The 22742-nt window shown below is 49.0% G+C and overlaps 2 protein-coding genes across 2 annotated transcripts; one reads left to right on the top strand and one right to left on the bottom strand.

Moving 5' to 3' along the window:
* Positions 1–9672: 9672 nt before the first annotated feature.
* On the bottom strand, positions 9673–13859 carry LOC124689608. The gene is made up of 7 exons (XM_047223113.1): positions 12761–13859; positions 12110–12509; positions 11339–11487; positions 10916–11062; positions 10748–10838; positions 10272–10509; positions 9673–10183 (listed from the first exon to the last, which is right to left on the bottom strand). The coding sequence occupies exons 1-7, from the start codon at positions 13857–13859 to the stop codon at positions 9992–9994; spliced, it is 2316 nt and encodes a 771-aa protein (XP_047079069.1). The 3' UTR covers positions 9673–9991.
* A 5571-nt stretch (positions 13860–19430) lies between these two features.
* LOC124691668 (putative HVA22-like protein g) lies at positions 19431–22538 on the top strand. Its single transcript, XM_047224945.1, has 6 exons — positions 19431–19470; positions 19563–19661; positions 19751–19807; positions 19896–19959; positions 20035–20244; positions 21752–22538. The coding sequence occupies exons 1-6, from the start codon at positions 19439–19441 to the stop codon at positions 22163–22165; spliced, it is 876 nt and encodes a 291-aa protein (XP_047080901.1). The 5' UTR covers positions 19431–19438; the 3' UTR covers positions 22166–22538.
* The last annotated feature ends 204 nt before the right edge of the window (positions 22539–22742 follow it).

The following is a 22742-nucleotide window of genomic DNA, read 5'->3' as shown; positions in this document are numbered from 1 at the left end:
ATGGGAAAAAGCGAGCAAGCCGGAAGAAAGCAAGCCGGCACACAAATGATTAACAAACACATTAAAATGTACCATAATAAAAAGGCGATAATATTGTCATTACACGCGCACCCGGCATCCCGGGGATTTAATAATCTGTCTTGGCAAAAGCAAAATTACATGAACAGGAAAGTCTAGGCACCAGCTGGAGGAGGACCAGTTGGATCAACAGCAGGCGGTGGAGACTCCATCTCGATCTCCTCGTCTTCAAGCTCCTCCTCGCCGTCAGACGCCGGCGGGTTCGGATCCGCGATAAAGACGCGCCTGTCAACGAAGTCGGCGATGGCGCAGGCGCGGGCAAGCCGGGCGGTCTTGTTCTCCGCCGGAAGGCTTTCCTCCACGCCAGCACGCCGGCTCTCCAGCTGACCCAGGTCGACTTCATCGTACCAGGAGAGCACGAAGGAGAGGGCCATATCGGCTCCAGCGCGCGCAGCTGAATCCCTCCAGTCCTCGAAGCGATCCGGCGCCGTCTCCAACCACTTGATGAGGTTGGCGAGGTCCTGCGGTAGCGTCTCAGTCGTCCAGAGCAGCCGGATCAGCTCCTCCGCCGCCTTCCGGAGCTCCCAGCCGAGCTTCGTGATGGGATCGACACGGGCGGCCATGGACGCCAGATAGTCATCCATGGAGAAGAACTCTGAGCTCTGCTCCCTGGTAGCTTGCCGGCGCGCATCTCACGCCCTGCCGGCTGCCGCTAGCGCCGCGTCCTGCGCCTCAGGGAAGGCCGCTGCAAGGAAAAAGCAAGTCAGAAGCTTATCGAAAAACAGAAAAAATGCAAGTTTTCAAAGTAAGACTGGCGGCAGCCGGCAAGAACCGACTGCCCCCAGCCTGAAGATGGAGATTGCGAAGCTCTAAAGTAAGACTGGCGGCAGCCGGCAAGAACCGACTGCCCCCAGCCTGAAGATGGAGATTCCGAAGCTCTAAAGTAAGACTGGCGGCAGCCGGCAAGAACCGACTTCCCCCAGCCTGAAGATGGAGATTCCGAAGCTCTAAAATAAGACTGGCGGCAGCCGGCAAGAACCGACCGCCCCCAGCCTGAAGATGGAGATTTCGAAGTCGAGACAAAAAAGAAACTGGCGGCAGCCGGCAAAACCCGACTGCCCCCAGCCCGAAGATGGAGAACGAAAAAAGTTAGTTTCTGCCGCCGACTGCCAACCACAGCTGGCAGCCGACAGCCGAAAGCCGGCAAGGAGGGAAAGAAAGGTACAAAGACTCACCGCCAAGCCGCGGTCGAGCCGGCTCATCTCTCCCACCCATCGCTTGGCGGTGGCCGACAGCTCCTCGGATTTGGAAGTCACCTCTTGCTGAAGCTCAAGCCGCTGCTGCTCCAACCTCTCCAGCCGCTTGGACAGATCGCCCACCTTCTCCTCCTCAGCCTTCTTGAGGGCGGCCAGCTCCTTGAGGTGGTTAGCCTCTAGCTTGCGCAGCCGAGTCAGCTCGCCGTCGGCCACCTTCAGCTTGGCAGCAGCCGCACGACCCGCCTCCTCGCTCTCGGCGCATTGAGCGCGGGCGATCCGAAGATCATTCTCCAGCTGCGGAACCCGGGCAGCTTCGGCTGTAAAAGGGCAAGAAAAAACTATCAGCCGGATGAAATCAGAGAAAAAATAAAGACAAGACAAAGAAAAGTCTCACCTTTGACCACCTCCAGCTCGCGAGTCAAGGCGGCCCGCTCAATCTTGGCCCGGTGGTAGCTGGTCACCACCTTGTTGTACAAGACGGTACGTCGCTCGTCGACCGCCTGAAAAAGAGTCAATCGTTTAGGCGAAACCTGGACCGGCTCCCAGCAGCCGGCCCATGCCTCGGAGGGCTAACAAGACAACAATAAAATCGCAGAAAATAAGATAAGAAGCTACCTACCTTGTCAGCATCTTCCAGCGTCACCAGCTGGGCCATGGCCTCGGCGGCCTTGTTCTTGAGGCTGGCTCGGTAGCCAGAGAAAAGCATCTTCAGGGGCGCCGTGCCAGGCTGCCCCTCCCGGCTGATCACCTCGCAGGAGTCCGCCTGGTGCCACGCCTTCTCCATGGTGCCAGCCGAGCCAAGGCTGGAGTCAGATGCGGACGGCACGCTCGCCAGCCGGGCACCCTTGGCCACGTGGAGGCTAGTGGGCGACACCGCCGGGCCCTCCGTCCTCACCAACGCCTGGGAGTCGGCGTCCTTCGAGCGCGCCGGCTCCTCCCGCTGCGGCTCCTTCCCAGCCGGCTCCCCCCTCGGCGGCTCCGAAGCCGGAGGCGGCGCGGTTGGCCCGGTAGGAACCACTTCCGGCCTCTCAGGCGGCGCAGCCCCGCCGGCTCCAGCTCCTGCCGCTGGTGGCGCACCCCGGCCGGCTCCAGCTGTCGGCCCCAACGGCGGCGCGCGGTGCGGAAACATGTCACCCAAAGTAGGCCCTTGGGCCGACTCGCCCTGGGCGCCCCGGCCTGGCGCTGAAGGCGGCGCAGCCGAAGAGGACGCCCCCGCGGAAGGCGGCGTAGCCACAGGCGGCACGATGACCACCGGCGGCGCACGCGCAAGTGTCGAAGGCGGCGGCGTCGGCTCCCTCTGCCGACGGAACGGCGGCGCAACGCGAGCAGCCGGCCCAGAGCCGCCGCCCTGGGTGAACTTTATGGCGGCCCTAATCAAACAAACAAAAGAAGTTAAGTGCGAAGAAAGGAAAGAAAAGGAATCAAACAGTGAAGAAAAAGGACTTACCCGGCCGTCTCCGGGACCTTCTTGGGCCCTTGCTGGCGCTGCCTCTTGGCACGGCTCTCCAGCTTGGCCGTGGACCCACCGGCGTCCCGTTTCTTCTTCTGGGGCGCAGAAGTCGCCGAGGCAAGCCGGCCACCCTAGATGCTCATCTGTCGGCCAAAATATTTTTGCAAGCCACAGCGGCTTGTGCCGTTCAGAAAAGCGCCCGGTAAAAGGGGGTTTTTTGTAGTGAGATTTGCATGATGTTAATTCCATATTTTACATTTTTAAGGTGGATCCAGTAGACTTTTTCTAAATTTGTAGATCATTGCCATGAAAAAACGTTAAAAATTATTTGGTAACTGTATGTTATTTGGGAGAACCGTCAATTACCCAGATGGTAGCTAGCTATAATACTAAAACCTGCCAATAGGCAACATTTTTTGTTCATTAAAACATATTAAGATGAAGTCTTATTTTAAAGTACTTTTTTAGACGAATCTGACAGTAAAAACGAATTATCAATTAGATAAACAGTTTCAAAGTTAATTCATATTATTTTAAAAAAATTGGAAATATTCTTGCTTGCATGCATGTATGGGTTGGTCTCTCCGTCCTTATAAGGCCCGAATAATTTTATGGGGCACGCACCCTTACTACAATAATTGATTATAAAATGGTACACATGTAAAGTTACATGACACAAGTTGAGATGGGTGGTGGCCCTTTGTAATGCCATCCAGATACGTAGAAGCGTTCTACCGGATCAGGAAAAAAAGAATCTCACAAGAGAAGGAGGGATTCCATATGTGAGAGTGACGTCTAGGCAATAGGAAAGTGAAATATTGGTACTTCATGGGACCCATGATGCACTCTTCTTTTGGTTGCTATTCTGATATTTTGATATATAGTCTCGCCTCCTCGCGGAGATCATCGCATGGGAAAAATCAAACATTTATGTGACTCGTGGGCATCACCCGACAGTATACCCATAAGTTAAATATATACTCCATATATGGCTGTGATGCATTAAGCATCTAAGGGCATGCCCAATGCACTGCCCTAGACCTACTGCCTCACACCTTTAGCTAGGTTCGGGTGGTCCAAAGTAGGTTCGGATGAGGAGGCAGCCTCCTCTTCAAGAAGTGGGATCTTAAGCCTAAAAAGCATGCTTTTTGGAGAGAGAAAGAGATACATAGTGTCATATTTGTGGGGTCCTTTCTCTTTTTTTTCTGACTAAAGTAGTAGCTTCCATTAGAGAGATAAAATTGACCATGTTGTTTCTGACAACTTTTTTACATGGAGCAGCTAGTTGTGTATGCCACCGTTGCTCATGCCGTAACAAGCTATCTCTATGTGAAAAAAAGCATGGTTTGCCTCGACAACCAGGGTCACTGCCTCAGATATATATGTTCCTGTCGGAGGAGCAGTTGCTCGACGGACGGCAGAGAAGGAGAACCCAATGGCTACTGTTTGAGCTCGGCTGCTTAATTCATTCAGGTGATACACGTGGCGTACGGTTGTAGCGTGTAATTGTGTGCTTCCTCCCTCCGAAAATATAAGGCCACCACGTATTTTGAGGTACAACGTTGACCAACTATTTAAACGATAAATATTAGTCATTTGTCACCAAAAATATACTATTGAATTCATATTTAAAAGATATTTCAACTAATATATTTTTCGGTGAAATTATTGATCAAAGTTTTGGCTCGAAATACTAAATGGCCTTACATATAAAAACGGAGGGAGTATTGCAAGTGACCCTTCAAATACCCCGATAATGTTAATCATATGGAGAATTTGGTGCGAGAGAAATAAAAGGGTTTTTGAAAACAACTACCGACCCATACAGCGAATCATTGAGCAAATCAGAATGGATGCGAAACTTTTGGCGATTGCCAGCGGTGGTCGTTTCTTGCTAAATGTGGATTAGTGTATCATCATTCATTTAATCTTAGTTAGTTCCTGCAAACCTAGCAGGTCGTTTCTAAGTTTTCCGTTAGGTTCTTGGCTTCTTCTTGCTTCAGACTCAAACTGAACTGGTGTCGTGCATTGTACCCTGTTCATGGCTTTTTTTTTTCATCCTCTTAATACATGACATGCAGTTCCCTTGCATCGTTTAAAAAAAACGAGTGATCCCGATGACATGCACCGACCGAGTCACTCTCACAGGGCGCGTTTGGTCGAGGGTACGTACGGTTTGACCCGCGGCCACAGCTTAGCCACACACTACTATGAACCAAGCCGAGTCAGTGTGACATGACACGCTTGTGTCTCCGTCTTGTGGTCTGTCGATAGGTAAAGTCAGGACGTTCGTATGCCACACAAGGAACCATAACTAACTTTGACTAGCAACAGGCAGGCCCGCTTGATTTTATCTGAAGTCATGAACCGCATATGCCATAGAAGGGGCTAAGCATGTACTACAACAGCCTAACAGGTGTACTGTTGTCATAACAAGAGTGGAGGCTTTCCATTTTCTTGTTCTGCAATGAGCTTTCTCGAATTTTATATGGTGGATGTATTAACGATTGCAGGGATGAACTCGACGAACTCTCTATGCCAGGCACCTGGTCAAGGAGAGGACTTGAGCTCTAGCTTTGCTCTATCTACACTCTGGGTGTCGAAATATGGAACCGGAAAACCCCTCTCTCTATGGTCATGGGTCTCCTTTATACTGCAAAGGGTTACCACACTGGCTACTCGAGACACGTCACACGGTACATGCCGAACGATACCTGCCAAGCGGTACATCACACGCGCTAGCGCCATGTACCTTTCCATCCGCCGATCTCGGTGGCTCCGCCGATCTAGTCGCAGAAGGAAGCATTTTCCATGTGTGGGGCGGAAGATCACTTACAGCTCGTCTCCCCGACTAGGCCCTGAACGACATTTTTTCCATCCGGACGGCGAAATTCGGTCTGTCGCGTCCCCGGTTCCTCGATTTCGTTCGGATTTGGGCATAAATTCATCCGGAGATCCCACGACATCCCTGGCCCCCCGCGGAGCTCTCGGGGACTCCGGACGAAAGAAAAGCGCGCGAAACGGCGAGGAAACTTCCCGCGCGTCTGGTGGCCCCAATTTGTCGGCGAGAGACACCGGTCGTCGTCCTCATCGCATCGTCTTCTGCGCGCTGTAAAAGCCTGCCGCCGGTCAGCATTCGCCGGCCGCGTAGCTTCCACGCGGCGAGTTAATGTCGTCGCATCGTCTTCCGCGCACGCATCATCTTACACGCGGCATTAATCGCCGGCGCTCGCCGCGCCCGCCGCGCCTATTTAAGGCCACTCCGCTCGCCGCGACGCCCCTGCTCCACTCTTCCTCCATTCTCCCTCCACTCACCGTCCACCTCCAACGAAGATGGCGTTCTCCGACGAAGACGGTGCAGCCTCCAATGGCTTCCCCCGCCGGTCGCTCCACCAGTGGGAGGGCCACCTCCTCCACCAGGCGGGGTACCCCTGCCCGCCGGACACGAGGCCTCCCGGCGGCGGGTGGCGGCTAAGCCGTGGCGGCGTACCAATCCCGCCGCCGCCTCGGGGCGACGCCCTCGACGCCTCCATCGAGGAGGCGCGGCTCACGATGACGGACGAGGAGCGCGCCGACCCGCGCCACCACCCCGAGAACTACACGCGGTGGAACTCATACTTCCTCCGGCGGTGGGAGCGGGAGCTGGCGGCCTACGACGGCCTGCCGCCTCCGCCTGCGCGCAACAACGCCGCGGGACGACGACGTTGGTGGAGCGCGCCGGATAGGACGCTGGCGAACGTCCTCGAGCACATCGAGGGTGGAACTTCCCGGTGCTCACGATGCCCCCTGCATCGAGGGCATCGGCGAGCCGACGCCGGGGGAACGTCTGGCAGCCACGGCGCATGGCTGCCAGCTCGTCGTCTTTCGGATCGGCGCCGAGGCCGTCCTTGGCGCCGGTGAAAAGGGAGGTGACGTCTCCGTCGATGCCGGCGCGCTTCAAGAAGGAGCCGGCGTCTCAACCACCGCCAACCAGAGGGCGCAGCGGCGCCCTCGTCATCCGCGAGCCCTCCTCCCCGCAGCGTGGGCGGAAGAGGAAGTCGGCAAAGGAGGACGGCGCTGCCGCCGCCAACGCCGCCGCAAACAAGCTCGCCGAGGAGGAGACGAAGCGCGCGGAGGAAGCCGCTGTTGCGGAGGCGATCGCCAGGTCGCTCAACGACCTGGTGCCCGCCGACAACGCCCTCCCCGAGGACGCCGCCCTGGAGTGGTCGAGGCGCGACTGGGAGCGCGAGGAGGCGGAGCAGCAGCGACGGCTGATGGACCTGGCCGCCGCGCACCAACTCGCCGCCCGCGCCGCCGCTCCAACCGCCACCGACGACTTCGCTCGCTACCGCCGGCCTGCAACACCTCCATCCGGCGTCGTCGTCCCCGTCGTCGACCTCGAAGCCTCGGACGACGAATGGTACAAGTCATCGCTGCCTCGGTGGGGAGACGCCGGCCAGGGCAGCAGCCAGGCCGCGCCGCCGCAGTTCGACGACGGCTCCGACGATGATGGCGACGACGGCGGCGACTACACGGTGTTCTACCGCCAATTGGGCATGTAGAACACCCTGTTTTATAATTTAAGTTGTATTCCCCTAGCCGAATTCGAAATATAGTCGAATTCGGCCTCTATGTATGAACTTCGCCCTCTATATAGTAAATATCATTAAATTTAGTCTAAATTCGCCCGTTTTTAGCCGTAGTTTGTCAAATTTAAGTTTTTCAAATTTACATCGTCGTCTTCGCCTGAGGACGCGGCTGGGAAACAACCCCTCCCCACGCCAAATTTACGTCCAATCCGGATTTCGGCGTGGGGAGGGCAAACGAGTGGAGATGCTCTTACGCCCCCAAAAATATGACCATCTGTCCACAGCCTAGGCATGATTAGATGTGGTTCGATATAGTGTCGCTGGCTAGGTTAGAAAAACGATGTTTTTCATGATGCATGTAAACATACGGAAATTCCTTTTAGCTCATAAGTGTAGATGTGCCCACTGTGCAAAAAAAATCTGAATTATTTTTCAGATATACACCAGGATATTCTATGTTCAAACATAAAATTTCGTGAGGTGACATTTTTTGGACAAATTTGAATGCTCCAAAACAACTTCTTACGAGACATTATTTTGTCTTGTTTACATAGCCCACAGTTTTTATTTTTCCACAAAATTTTATGTGTGGACATAGCCTATCGGGAATTCCAGATGCACACCAATATTTTTTCAGAATTTTTTGATATTTTAAAATAGATCTAATATGTATTTTTTTTTTTGTAATAGGTCTATTTGGACCTATGAGCTGAGCCAAAACAACATGTTCATGTACAGAGCCAAAACAAACATCCAGTGACATGGGCAAAAGATATCCTGTGTGAGTCTTTTTTCAATCAACGTGAGAAAGCTATTATAACTTCAGTCATGTACTCGATCTGTCATCAAGAAATAATCTGACTCATGGTGAGAGTGGTTTTAGTCCGGCTAAAACTATGAAAATGGTGAAGGAAACCTTGCAGACTCTTGAGTTACCAAGGGACAAGGGTGTTCCTAAATCTGCTAGGCCGGAGTGTAAGTGGCAGAGACCACCTGATGGAGTTGTTAAAATTAATTCTGATGGTGCTGTTAATGTCAATGACAATCTGGCAGCTACTGGTGTTGTTGCACGGGAGGGGGTGGTCTTCTGTGGTGCTACGGGTAAGACTTACCGAGGTGTGTCTGATCCTTTGACGGTGGAGTCCCTTGCTTTTAGAGATGCTGTTGTGTATGCAAGAAGCAGGGGTTTCACTAATGTTGTTTTTGAAGTTGACTCTGAAGATTTGGTCCGACTTTGGGAAAATAGAGCTAATGATCTTTCCGTAGTTAAGCATGTCTTAGATGAGATTAGTGAGCTGAGTTTGTTGTTTACAAATTTTAGCTTAGTTCATGCTTCGTCGCGAGGCTAACCAGGCGGCTCATTCTTGTGCAAAATATATAAGCCTACAAGATGGGTCGTTTTCCTGGGATGCTGAGCCACCTGTTTTTCTAGTTCACAACCTTGGGGCTGATTGTAACTTGGTGTGAGTTGTGGGCTGCAAGTTTCTGACGCACTCTTTTCCTTACCAGGGTACCTAAGGGGGCTAGAAGGTTTTTAATGAGGCGTTGGCTTGCTAGCTTTTTAATATATTATCTTTCAAAAAAAATGTACAGAGCTTTTTTTTTTTAGAACACAGTACAACCCATGCGCTCACAAACACGCACGTACAAACACCCCTATGAACGCACGCACGCACACCCTACCCCTATGAGCACCTCCGAGGGACTGAGCCGGCATATCTTGAGGTTGACGAAGTCACCACTGTCGCCTCGCTGTTGACGGGCACGTCACCTACCACTGAAAGCATAGCGCCGGTTAAATCCTGAAATAAATCCAGGTAAATATCTTAAGGTTGACGAAGTCACCACTGGCGCCTCGCTGTTGACGGGCACGTCACCTACCACTGAAAGCATAGCGCCGGTTAAATCCTGAAATAAATCCAGGTAAATGCAAACACCCATGTCAAGTCTAGGACTTGAACCTGGGTGGGCTGGTTCCACCACAAGGGACCTAACCACCAGAGCTTTTGCATACAGACAGAGCTTTTGCATACAGAGCTTTTTTTATTTCCAAAAGAAGACACAAGTATAGATGCATATGGCATTTCGCAGTCAATAATAGAGCGACAGGCCAGGTTTCTCATTTAGCATGTACAATGGCCGTTGTCGCGTACATACGACAATATAGCCATTCAAAGTATCATGATATATGTACGTACGTGGTTGTTACTCGTGCACCATCTCAACATGATACTAGATAGAGTCGCTAGCTGAGAGATACTGATCTTTTCTGGATGGCATGTGGTTCATAGTGCAAACCGTCACCATCGCAATTTCGTGCAAAAGTAAAGACCATTTGAGAGCTGTGCTAAATAGACAAATCTTAAGAACATACTCCATATATGCAATGCACACCTTTTTTTTTTTTGCATAGCTCACAAAATGGAACTTCGGAAGGACAACATGTTTAACCATCGACTACATCCATAATTGGTCGAGACCTGATGTGCTACGAAAAAGTTTGGAGACAGTGAAAACAAAAGATGCCAACAGCAGAAAGCCTAACTCTGCTGCCTGCTGTCACATGAGACGTGTAACCGACAGAAATCAGCATTGGGAAGTACACAGACATTGCGCATATCAAACACCAGGAAGGGTCACATTTGATGAACTAATCAGCAGTTCAAGCTACTTCAGGACGGAGCTGGTTTATGCAAGTCCTAGACATTTTGCAGCTCTGGCCAAATAGGCGTGCAGCTTGTTTTACGCAAGACAGGATCAAATGTGCTAAGAAGTTGCAACAAGTCACTAACAGGAGTCGAGGATGCAGCTCTTGGCGTAGCATCGCCAACATTCTGCTCACCACTTGCCTCTGAAGCTGGGGTTGGGATTGCTTGCTCCAGGTGTTCAAGCTAAGTTGGAGCATTTCTAATATGTCACTTCTTTGGTTCATGAGGAAAACTAAGTTGATAAAATGAACAGAATCTTAGCTTTGCTTACCTTCTTCTCGAGTTTGCACGACATGTCAGTAAGATACTCCAGCTCATAACTGAGAGCAGATCTTTCTGAGGCTGCTTCAGCAGCAGACGCATTATCACCGTTGTCCAGCAACAAAGCTTCCTTTCCATTTTTCAGGTTGGATACACGTGACTTGCAAACTGAAATAGCCTTTGCACAATACGCGACAGCGTCTCCAATATTGGATGCCAACTCAAAGATCAAACATATGCTGACGTTTCTAGGAGTGATGTAAGGAAAATAACGAAGGAAAAACACTGAATAATTTATGTAAATGAAAGTTGAAAGGTACTTGCACAAGAATTGATCAAGTCAAACTAATTGAAATCAAACATGGTTACCCCATAGCCACATGCCCAGAAGGACGCAAGCAGTAAAAAAAAATGTGTTGCAGATATGCTCTTTTATAACTACTATTGGGCAGACAATTGATGGTGTTACTACCACAGGGAGGATACAGTTTGATAATCCAATAATTGTCAGGCTCAATCAAATGCTCCGAGATGGCTAGAGCTTTGAAGCACACACGTAATGAGTAGTCTATGTCTTCTGCAAATAAAAGTGCCCATGCTTAATGAGACCATTCACCAATCGAATACAGGAGTAACTAAGATCATTTTGACTACCTCTTCCCAAGGAGCCTCTACCAAGAGCAGACATGATTTTAACGTCGGCAAGAGCAGAAAATACTTTAACTTTCTCCATACTGCTGCCAGGGCACTTCTCAAGTATTGTCCTCGCAATATGCAACATTTTCAAGGCCAGATCAAAATCTGAACAGAATAAGAATGGAAGAAATAAATATATCAGCCTAGATGGCTAATAGCTGAACCAAAAATATGGTACCACATAACACCAGTTTAAAAAATCAAAAAAACGCATTCAAGGCTCTCATAAAGCAATACATTTGATTTGCAAATGCCAGAGTACAATACATATAGCATTTATTATTTATACTCTTCAGAAGTTATAAAGAGATGCAGAAATGATGTTATCAGCTACACATGTAAACAGGAGAAAGAATGTCTTTTAGCGTGATATGACAGTACCGAGGTTATCAGATAATGGCATCACATTTTCAACATCATCTCTCCCCCAAGATGGTTTGCTGTCAGGTAGAGGTTTGTATAGCAAAGTACATCCATATATATAGTATGTGTAAGCACACTTCGGAGAAAGTCTCCCATGACATGAAAACCTGGGTGACAACAAAGGTGCAAATTTGTTAACAGTGTGACATAAGGCCATGAAAAATAGTGCACTTTGGGATAGAGCTACAAAAACAATACTAGCTCCACTACCATCTCAACAAGAAGGTTTGATCTATGTACACTTCTGGTTTGCCTTTTTTGTAATAACTGCCTGGCGTGTGTAAAAATTATGAATATTGGTGTGCCCACAAATTATGGATTGTAGTTTCTTCAAGTAGCAAAAAAATAAAACTGCATTGTCATTAACTACTAGAACAGGAAAACATATCACATTTCTCAAATCTCAACTAGGGGTAGCACCTATCCTTGAAGTAAATGCACCTAGACCTGATACTGATCACCGTTCACACATCATAGCAGAAGAAGGTCAAGTCCCAATTATTGCCCAGGCACATTGCTGTAATCCGTAGAACCTCCAAACCCTAGCTTAATTGGCCTCTCAAAGTACATAAGTCAAAGCCAGGCCCTGGTCAAAGCACGAAACAGCTAAAGCACCAACAGAATTTCACTAGGGAGCTGTACGGATTGGAAGTTTGTGTCAAACAATCCATTTGTATGCACACTTGAATTAGGCTTAGAGTAAGATCGGCAAGTGGAAGGAACTCTCACCTGCACTGGAGAGTGCTGACGGCGAGTAATACGGCACAGTCGAAGTCCCCAATATCAATGGCCTTGGACCACATGCCAAACAAATTATGTGCATGCTCTAGGTCTTTCTCCAATTCCTCTCCCGACTCCTCGTCATCGTCATCCTCTGCCCATCCGCCCTCCTCCTCGTCATCGCCATCCTCTGTCCATTCGCCCTCCTCCTCGTCACCATCATCCTCTTTCCATTCGCCCTCCTCCTCGTCATCGTCATCATCATCCTCTTTCCATTCACCCTCCTCCTTCCCCCGTTCCCTCACTTCGCTTGCCTCCATACTAGCCTGTTGCAACAGCAGATCCTGGGCCGCTTCACTGTTCTCCAAGGAGGACATTGGTAAATATGGCATTATTCCCCCAGCTTGATCTGAAAAGATAGAAAAATATAATGTTTCTGAGATGGCTACTGTCCAATTCCACAAACTGCTCCTTCAGTACATCATGTACATCACCCATACTTCTGACGGCGCTACCAAAAATAGACATGCTTACTGTCTTACCAAATGATATGCAAAGCACGACCAAAGCAAACATAGGGACATCCAATCCAACAAAATGGGAATATACAGAGAATGTAAAAGCTAGTTCAGGCTTAAACTCCGAATAGGCCACCAGTACCTGGGGTGTAGAAGCTGGTGTAAGGAAAGGCATGGAGAATTCTTGCAGCTCCAGGTACATTCTTGACTCGGCCAGACTTGAGCTGAATCGTGAAGGTGCCAGCATATGTGAGGACAATGACACCAACTCCCTCGGCGAAGCCCGTCACATAGAGCTCAGCAGAGAAGGCAAGCGGCGGGAGCAGCTTGTCGAGCTCAACGCCTCTCTGTCGCGCCCATGTCACAGCTCTTCCGTCAGCACTAGCCTCCGTCGACCACAAGCAAAGCATGGACCCCTGCACACTGGCGAACCCCAGCGCACCGTCGCCCGCCTCCACAAGCACATACTGGTTATGGTTAGCCTGGCTCGCGGCCGGCCCGTCGAAGATTGACAGTCCATGGCTGGCCACGTCGTACCGGAGGATCATCACTGTCGTCGGCTCGCAGTGGCAGGTGAAGTAGAGTGCATTTGTCAGAAGTAGTTTGGGCTTGGTGTTGAGGCTTGTACTTGTAGCGGCAGGGGGGTGCTCGGCGGAGGTCACGGGGCTCCACGCACTGGCCTCGGAGGAGTACATGGAGGCGTAGAAAGTCCCCTTCTCGTCGTCGCACACGCAGGCGACGAGGAACGGGCCGTGACCGTGGGTGTGGCGGCAGTCGAGGTTGTCGCAGCCGTCCGCGGCGCAGAGCACCGCCGCGGTGTACGTGTGGACATGGAACCCCAGCGCCGACCCGGGTAGGGACGGGAAGGGGAGATCCCACTGGCGGCGGCGGAGCGGGTCCCAGACGGCGAGGCCGAGGCCCGGGTCGTTGACGTCGAGGAGGACGAGGCCGTGGCGGGCGTCGAGCGCGTCGAGGCTTCGGTGGGCGGGGTGGATCGGGGGCACGGGGGAGGTGGCGGAGGAGGGGGCGGCGAACCAGCAGCCGAGGAACTGGTTCTCGAGGAAGCCCAGCAGCGGCGGCGCGCGGTGGAAGTGGCGGTAGCGGCTGGCGAAGGCGGTGCCGGTGAGGACGCCGCGCCAGCGCTTGCAGACCAGGCAGGCGCGGAAGAGGCAGCCCGGGTCTTCCGGCGGGAGGCGGAGCAGGATTTCGTCGACGATGTCGTCCGTTAGGTCCGGCGTCATGGTTGCTGCGCTTGGGGTCGCCGCCACGGCGGTGGGTTGATGAGGCCGGCGAGGGTTTGGGGGATGGAAATGGGACGAGAATCGATCTGGCGGTGCACACGACGGTTGTTTGTCTGTGGCGTCCGCTCAAGGAGACGAGGCGGCGGTGCGCTAGTAGGGAGGCGGCGCAGCAAAATAAAAGCTCAAACGAGATTATCACTGATGTTTTTATCATAAAATCCACCATTGCGCCAAAAATTTCCTAAAATCAAAATTACCGATCTCTTTGATTGAATCCCCACCACATCCTTCTCTCTCGACGAACTCGTTCCCCCATTTCCCTGCCTCGGCGCTTCCGTCTCGATCCCTTTCTCGCTCTAACGAGTGTGGTGGGGTCGACGGCGATTTCGGTGGCGGAGGTCACGCATGAGAAGTCCTTTTGCTCGTCGCAGGAAAGCAAGAGCCCGCGCGAGGTAGGCTCGCTCATCGAGTGTTGCAAACTCTGTCTTGGGGAGCTAGGCTACCGGTCGAGCGTCAAGCTCTGCGTCGCTAGGTGCACGACGACGGGGAGCAATAAGGTGGAGATCTAGTTCAGCGCGACGGTGGGTGCGAAGTGACAAAGATCTGCGAAGGATTTTGACGGCATCAAGTTGCAGAGGTATTCCTAGTGCAAATCTCGCGCTATTACTTGCGATTCGGTGTGTTGAGGAGCAATTCATGCCTATATCGGTACAAATTTCATCATGTAAAATGCATGCATGAACTTAGTAGTTTGTTGGCACATATTTGCAACATATATGATGTTATATCCATGTTTTATATTGATTTTTTAGGATTTATCAATGATCTCCTTTATTTGGCTTATAACTCTACACGACAGGAAAACCATGTTTTGTGTATTTTTGACTTTCAGGGACCTTAACGAAGTGAAATTGAGCTAGAATTTTGGGGATATTAATATTTCATCGAGAGAAGCATCTGGAGCGCTTGGACTTCATGAGATGGGCCATGAGGGCCAAAAGATAGTATGGGGACGGTTGTCATGGTTGGATATGACTCTAGCACGGGAACGGTTGTGGTGGTTGGATCTGACTCTAGCACGGGTACGGTTGTGATGCTTGCTTCTGCGCTAGGGTCACCTTCTTCCCGACCTCGGTGCTGCGTGTGGATCCTCTGACTGTAAGTAGGCTCTATCTTTTGTGGTTGTAGGTTATGGTGGTTCATTGATGTGCAAATGCTTACGAATGGGGATGTGGTAATTCATTGATGTGCAAATGCTTATGGAGGTGAATGTGGTAGTTGATTGATGTGCTAATGCTTACGGATGTGAATGTGGTAATTCATTGATGTGTGCAAATGCTTACGAAGGTAAATGTGGTAGTTGATTGATGTGCTAATGCTTACGGATGTGAATGTGGTAGTTGATTGATGTGCTAATGCTTATGGATGTGAATGTGGCAATTCATTGATGTTCTAATGCTTAGCCCTATGTTCGTGTGGTACTTGTCATGTAGGCGATCATACCACTAGGCTCCCCTGATCTTTCTACTCCACCTGTCAATGCTCATGATTCCGTGTTTGCACACAGACGCGCCATTGTTTGGCAACCAAAGATGTCCGAGTTTGTGCTGAACCGCTTGGTTGAGTTCGACAATACAAACGTCCGATTTAACCTAGAATTCAAAGAGGTACATATGAAGAAGGTAACTGATGATGGTCTTGCATTCAGTGATGCACATGTGAGCACTCTTGAGGTCTACAACCGCATCAGAAAGTGGAGAACCAAGTGAAGCGTCATAAGCAAGATCAAATCCGATCACACTCTCCAGTGGAGCGAACATGGTAGCTGCTTCTATCTTGGTGATGAAGAGAGGCTGCAAGAGTACCTGAAGATAATAAGCTTCATGGAGTTCCTTTCTTAATCTTACAGTAGGTCATTGTCATCCGCCCTTACACTTGATCCTTTTGAATTGCAGCGCTACCCGAGGCATGGTGAGTACGTCAACAACCTGATCACAAACTATGCTTAGATGAAGACAATCTTCACGCCCCGATTTTTCTGCAAGGACCAGTTGCACCAACCTCACTTGCTGGTTAAGGCACTCAGCTTTATTGCAGACAACACACAAGAGTATGTCAAGCACCGTCAGTTGCAGGCATCGAAGAGGAGGACATGGCTACGCGAGCAGTTTCCTGCTTAGTGCTTCTGCTTCTTTTTTCATCATCCTCTTGATGATGATCACGATCTGCTGATTTTGGGAGATGAGTCTCGTATCCCTCCATTAGCTGGAACTTGCTTCAACCTGATCCTCGGTCTGTAATGATAAACTTGTTCGAGGTGGTATATAATAATCCCTCGTGTGATGAACCTTTGATGCATCACGAAGTATAGTTGGTTTACTCGTGATGCATCGCCCGGTAGGGTAATTACTTGTACCAGCACCTTTTGATGAACTAAATGTTGCTAAACGCACTACTGGGTAACCTCACCAGTCAATTGGAAGGGGTATCACATCACACTCATGTCTGCAACCAATCAAGAAATATATTTCTAATTTTTTGAAATATCTCTTCAAATAATAGATTCACAAGAATCGGATTGGATTTTTCAAACTACCATAGCATCGGAATACTCAAAGGCGTGCCAAGGAGAGCCGCCGGAGTAGAGTCAAGCGGCCGGACGGCCGGGATCCCATCCCCTCCACGCCGCCTACACATATTCCTTGCCCCTCCTCCCATCCATCCAAACCCAGCACAATTCCTTACTTCACCTCGTCGCGCTCTTATCCACTCCAAAATCACCCACTGACACCACGCCCCACCGCCGCAATCAGGGCACGTGCCGGGTCCACCAGTCAGCGAGACACACGTGTCGGCGTGGCGTGCTTAACCAGCCGCGGCGACGAATTCGTCGCTGCGCCCTTCTATCCCCAAACCCAAAGGCAAAGCCCTCTTTTGAATTCCCTCCGCCCCCTCGGCCTCGCCGCCGACCCGCCCGCCCGGCCGGCGTTCGGGACGGCGCCGCCCTCCCTTCCAGAAGCTTCCCGGACCTCCCTCCCCCGCTCCGCCGTCTCCTCCGCCGCCGCCGCCGCTGGTGGTGCCTCGCGTCGTTGCTTGCCGCGGGAGGCAAGGTATCCGTTCCCCCACCCCACCCCCCTTCGCCCCGATTTGGTTGCCTTATCCTCTGCCAGCCGCGGCAGCGCCGCTCGTCCCCTGTGCACGCCACGAATATGCCGGTAGGTTGTTTGGGGCACGGATTTGGCTGCGGCCGCTGTTGCGTGCCGTTCGACGCTTCCCGCTGCGTGTGCTGCTGCTCCGGTGGTGTTCCATCCGCGGCCGGAATCGCGCGGCGCGAGGGGTTGCGAGCTGTTCGGGCTTAGACGGGTTGGTGGTGAGCTGTATGTTGCGGGTCCTCTGCCGTGCTGATTTTGGGGTTGAGGTAGTAGTCCGAGGGTCTGATCTATTTTGGGGTTGCGAGAAGCAGTTATGGCTGCCGTTTGCATTGATTTCTACCGGTTGCTTCTGCCTTATTTAGACCCTTTTCTGTTCGTGTTTAAATTCATTTGCGTGGTCATAAATTGATGCTCAAGTGTGGCAGAGAACTGCTTGGTCTCTCTGGGCGATTGGTTGTCACCCTCTTCGGTGTAGCCATTGTTACAACAGAGTCGAGCTCTAGCAAAGTGGACTCAACTCAACTTACGATGCACCCTCTGGTTTCATACACCGGGACCTAAATGTAGCAGGATGTTTGTTAGGTATGGCAGGAACAAGTTCTGGATTAGATTTCTCCCATCCTGTGTAGCCTCTGTTATGACAAAATCGAACTCTAGCCAAATGGTTGTTGTGTCAGCCGTGAACATATGATGCTAGCATGGTTGGATAATGCTATTGCTGACTAGATGCTCACCGGCTGCATTACTGAGCGAGATAAACGCTTAATGTATGACACATGGATTAGGCTATGAATATGGTAGGTTGTTTGACACATGGATTAGGTTGTTTGACACATGGATTAGGGTGTGTATGTTGCGGGTCCTCTGCCGTGCTGATTTTGGCGTCGAGGTAGTAGTCTGAGGGTCTGATCTATTTTGGGGTTGCGAGAAGCAGTTATAGCTGCCGTTTGCATTGATTTCTGCCGGCTGCTTCCGTTTAGTTAGTTATATCCTTTTCGGTTCATGTTTGGATTGATTTGCGTGGTCATAAATTGAAGCTCACGTGTAACAGAGAATTGCTTGGTCACTCTGGGAAGAAGTAATGCCGATTGGTTTCCCCCTGTTCTGTGCGTGTAGCCATTGTTATAACAGGGTCGAGCTCTAGCAAAGCGGACCCATCTCAACCTACGATGCACCCTCTGGTTTCATACACCGTGGCCTAAATGTAGCAGAATGTTTGTTAGGTATGGCAGGAACGAGTTTTGGATTAGGTTCCTCCTGTTATGTGTACCCTCTATTATAACAAATTCGAACTCTAGCCAAATGGTTCAGCATCAGCCGTGAACTTATGATGCTAGCATGGTTGGATAATGCTTTCTAGATCCCATTTGATGCTCTGCGCTGGGGTGCTGTTCTGGTGTTATCCTGGCAGCCGCAATCACGCGTAAGGCGGTGAGGGTTAGAGGGATTGGTGACCTGGATGTTGCGGTTGCTCTTTACTGTCTTGATTTTAGTGTGGAGGTTGGCTGAGTTTGATTAAGTTGGGTTTGCCGAAGCAGTTTTTTGGCTGCTGGTTTGAAATGATTTCTACTGGATGCTTCTGTTTAATTATTTAGATCATTTTCAGTTCATGTTTAGATTAATTTGTGTGGTCATATAATTGAAGCCCATGTGTAACAGAGAATTGCTTGTTCTGTCTGTGTCTGTGAACAAGTAATCGATTAGTTTTCCTCCATTCTGTATGGTCTCTGTGATAATACAATCGGACTCTCGCAAAATGTGCTCTGATGAACTTATGATGCACCCTCTGGTTTCATGCATTGAAACCTAAATGTAGTAGAATTTTTGTTAGGTCTGGCAGGAACAGGTAATCGGTTAGATTTCCGCTATTATTTGTAGCCGCTGTTATACTAAGTCAAACTCTAGCCAAATAGTTTTGTATAAACTATGCACTTATGATGCTAGCATGTTTGGATAATGCTTTCTAGATGTGCAATGGCTGCAGTAGTGAGCAATATAAACGCTTAATCTCGCATCCAGGGGCTATTATGAAATTATATTATGTACCCCCTGCTTTCTCTGGCCAGAAAATTTGGGTTTCTCTGGCCAGAACAAGTAGTCAGTTAGTTTTCCCTCTTCTGTGTATCCTCTGTTATAACACAGAAACTCTAGCCAAATAGTTTGCTATCATCTATGACTTGTGATGCTAGCACGATTGGATACTGCTTCTAAATGCGTGACGACTGCAGTGGTTAGCAAGATGGATGCTTAACCTGGGATGCAATGGTTATTTCCATCTATTTATGTTTTGCTTTGCTGACGCGATGGATGATTGTGGTTTAATTGCTGCTAGCCTGCAGTAGATTTGACTTTCATAGGACATCTATCGATGTTTTTTGGAAAATGATCAACATTTGTAATGGATTTTCGTGTGGTGTAGGGATCAAGATGGTTGGCTCATTCATTACCAGAGCTTTAATGTAAGCAGCAATACAATAATTATTTCATCACAGCAATGTTGTGTTTCTCTTGTTTACATCCACAATCTGTCTGCTATTTATCTGTTTTGCAGACTTGTTCTTGGATATGCATATCCGGCCTATGATTGTTACAAGACAGTTGAGCTGAATAGGCCTGAGATTGAGCAGTTGCGGTTCTGGTGTCAGTACTGGTATGTCTTGGATGCCCTTTCATTTGGTTTGGACTATCATTCTTGATTTATTTGTGCTTTGTCTCAGATGCATGAACATGGTTTTGCAGGATTTTACTTGCAATGCTTACTGTTTTCGAGAGAATTGGCGATAATTTCATATCATGGTAATTTGAATTTTTGGATTTAGGTTTTAGGCGGTTACAGTTGGGGGGATTTAGCTGCTTGATGGTTGATAATTTCGTTTTCCTACAGGTTACCAATGTATAGTGAAGCAAAGCTGGCCTTTATCGTGTATTTGTGGTATCCCAAGACACAGGTTGGTTTCCTACTATTTGTGTTTCCATTACTTGTTTATTTCTTATGGCTTGTCTGTAACAAAGGGCTATTCCAGGGGACTTCTTATGTCTATGAGTCATTCTTCAAGCCGTATATTGCAAAACATGAATCAGAGATTGATCGCAATCTTCTTGAGTTGAGGACTAGAGCTAGTGACTTGGCAGTTATTTACTTCCATAAGGTTGCAGACTACAGCCAGACAAGGTTCCATGAAATCCTGCAATATATTGCTTCGCAGTCACAGAGTCAAAGATCTCGTTCTCAGGTACATTAAGAACATTAAAGTTTGCTTGCTAGCTACTGTACTTATTTTTCCTTCCCAGTTCCCACTACATAGTGCGCTGAACTTCTAGAGTTTGTGTATGATATAATCTTGTGATTTGCTTCATAATGGTAGGGTATCTTCTGTGGGTTGAGCCCAGTTTTGTGGGCTGGATATCCTGCATTAACATTGAATTTTAAATACTAGGCCATGAACTCCTTCACATGATGAGTTGATAAAGACACATGTATTGCATCCTACCTCCACAACTTTTTACAATGTGCTTTAGTTCACATTTGTGCTCTCATTTATGGTGGAAGTTAGAAAAGCATGAATAGTTCCCAGTTCTATGCTCCCTTTCCCAGTATTTCTTTTATAGTATTTCACATCTCATGCCTACTGTTGGTGCTTTTATTGCTAACTGAACAATGGTTATTTTAGAACAGTAAAATTTAATTAGGGTAAAGAAATTTTAGTATGAAGCTCAGAGATCATTTAGTGCTCCAAAATTTAGAGTGGATATGCTTATAATATTTTCCTAGTTCTTTATGAATTTCTGTGAATAATTGATATGTTGGGAAATTTGCTCTGGTCTTCTGGGAACACTACCAGTGAAGATTAAGTTCACACCATGTTGCAAGATTCTAGAAATATCTTAACCTAGTCTTCAGTTGAATATTTTCTCTGGGTTGCACCCTTTGAAAGAATTGTGTGACACACAAGTTCTGCTCTGTCAGCATCCCCAATTTCAAAAAAAAAATTCTGCTCTCTCACCATCATCTAGTTGCGTCATAATACTATATATGCCCTTCTTCTCACAATATAGGATGCAGATTAGTCAAAACCAATTGTTCCGCCAAATTAAACTAGCTTACGGTTAGCATTTGCCTGGAGGAAGTTGGCTAGCAATGATGTTGTAGCATCAAGTTCATTCAGTTGTTATTCTCTGCACCGATTATCTCACAATGACAGAATTTTAGAAAAAAGGATTATTCATTGCTTCCTCTAGGTGGCTTAGCTCTTATTCACGTAGGCACATATACAGAAGCAAACTTGTCTAGAACTACCTTCTCATGCTTTATAGCGCTTGTTGAGGACAATATAGATATTTGGTCATTTACTGACAGTGATCAAGTAGTCATTGGACAGACTCCAATGTAGTTTTGCTCCATGCTTTATCTTACTTTGAGTTTGATCCATAGTTCCATATGCAATTTGTATCATCTTGAATGAATAGCAATTACATTCTTGTTATATCTTTTGCTAGAGTTAATGACCTGAGAACCGCAAATAATCTCCATATCGGAATGTGACAAACTGCTGAGCTATCCCATCATTCCATTTGTTGTTTCATTATATTGACAGAGGGGAAATTTTTCATGTACAGAAGATGTTCTATTTCCATTTGTCATGAGTGCAGTATTCACTTTCTATTACGATTTGCAGGAGTCAGATGGTTCTGTTGAATTCATTAATTTGGATATTTTACCGTCTCTTTCTGTCTCTGCAGGCACAGCAACAGCAGCAGCGCCCACCACCTCCACGGACTCGGATGGCGAATCCTGCACCACCCCCTGTTCCTACACCTTCGGCACCACCTATGCCACCGCAGCCTGCCCAAGTTCCTCCTACTCCACCAAGGATGCAAGCGCAAGACAAGGGCCCAGTTCCAGTTGTCCCTCCTGGTGCAGTGCTGCCTCCTGTGCAGCCACAGCCAGCTTCTGGTCCTGGTGCTGTCGCCAGCAATGGTTCTCTGAACACTGAAGAAATTCTGGTCGATCAATCTGGGCCATCGATGAGCAACATGCCACCCCGCCCTACAATGCCTGAAGACGAGGAGACGCTCATCCAGGAGGCGATCCGGCTGACTCGAGGTCGGCTCAGGAGGCGCATGGCTGGATCTGGTGGACCTCCATCGAACTAGCACCCGAGAAGGATCGTTTCTCGTAATTCTGCTCTATGGCTGGATGATTCCAAATGGGCTTTTCGAAGCTCCACTGATGACGATGCTGACAGGTTAAAAACGCCGGGTTGGTCCATCAGACATGACTGAATTCCGTTTCGCCGCTGCATGCACGCGCGTGTTCCTAGTGTAAAAAACGGGCTCCTGGTTCCTGCCGTTTCACGGCCCAGATTGTGTATATATCCATCCGCCGCCAGGGGTAAAACGCTGTCATGTCAATTAGATCACTAGCTTAGGTGCTAGCAGAAGATGGTTAAAAAGGCTCGACGAAATCAGTTACGAAGTACTTATGTTCTGCTGGCTTAAGAGGTAATTCTGGTACATTGATACTCAAGGATCATGTATGACCATAGATAAACCATACGTACGTGGAGACCTGCATACAATTCTTTTGTGCTGACAAAAATATCCTAGCTCTCTTGTATTGCGACCTTTGGTGAAGGAAGCATCTCTCACTAAGGCTGTCGTGTATGTGGCTGTCGAGTTACCACCTATAGGCGAAATGTGTACGTATGGAAATGAATGCAAGTAATCATCC

This window comes from Lolium rigidum, chromosome 2 (genome assembly GCF_022539505.1).
Source record: "Lolium rigidum isolate FL_2022 chromosome 2, APGP_CSIRO_Lrig_0.1, whole genome shotgun sequence".
In the NCBI taxonomy this organism is placed as follows: Eukaryota; Viridiplantae; Streptophyta; class Magnoliopsida; order Poales; family Poaceae; genus Lolium; species Lolium rigidum.
Note: the sequence above shows the minus strand (reverse complement) of the source record. Positions and strands in the feature narration are given on the sequence as shown.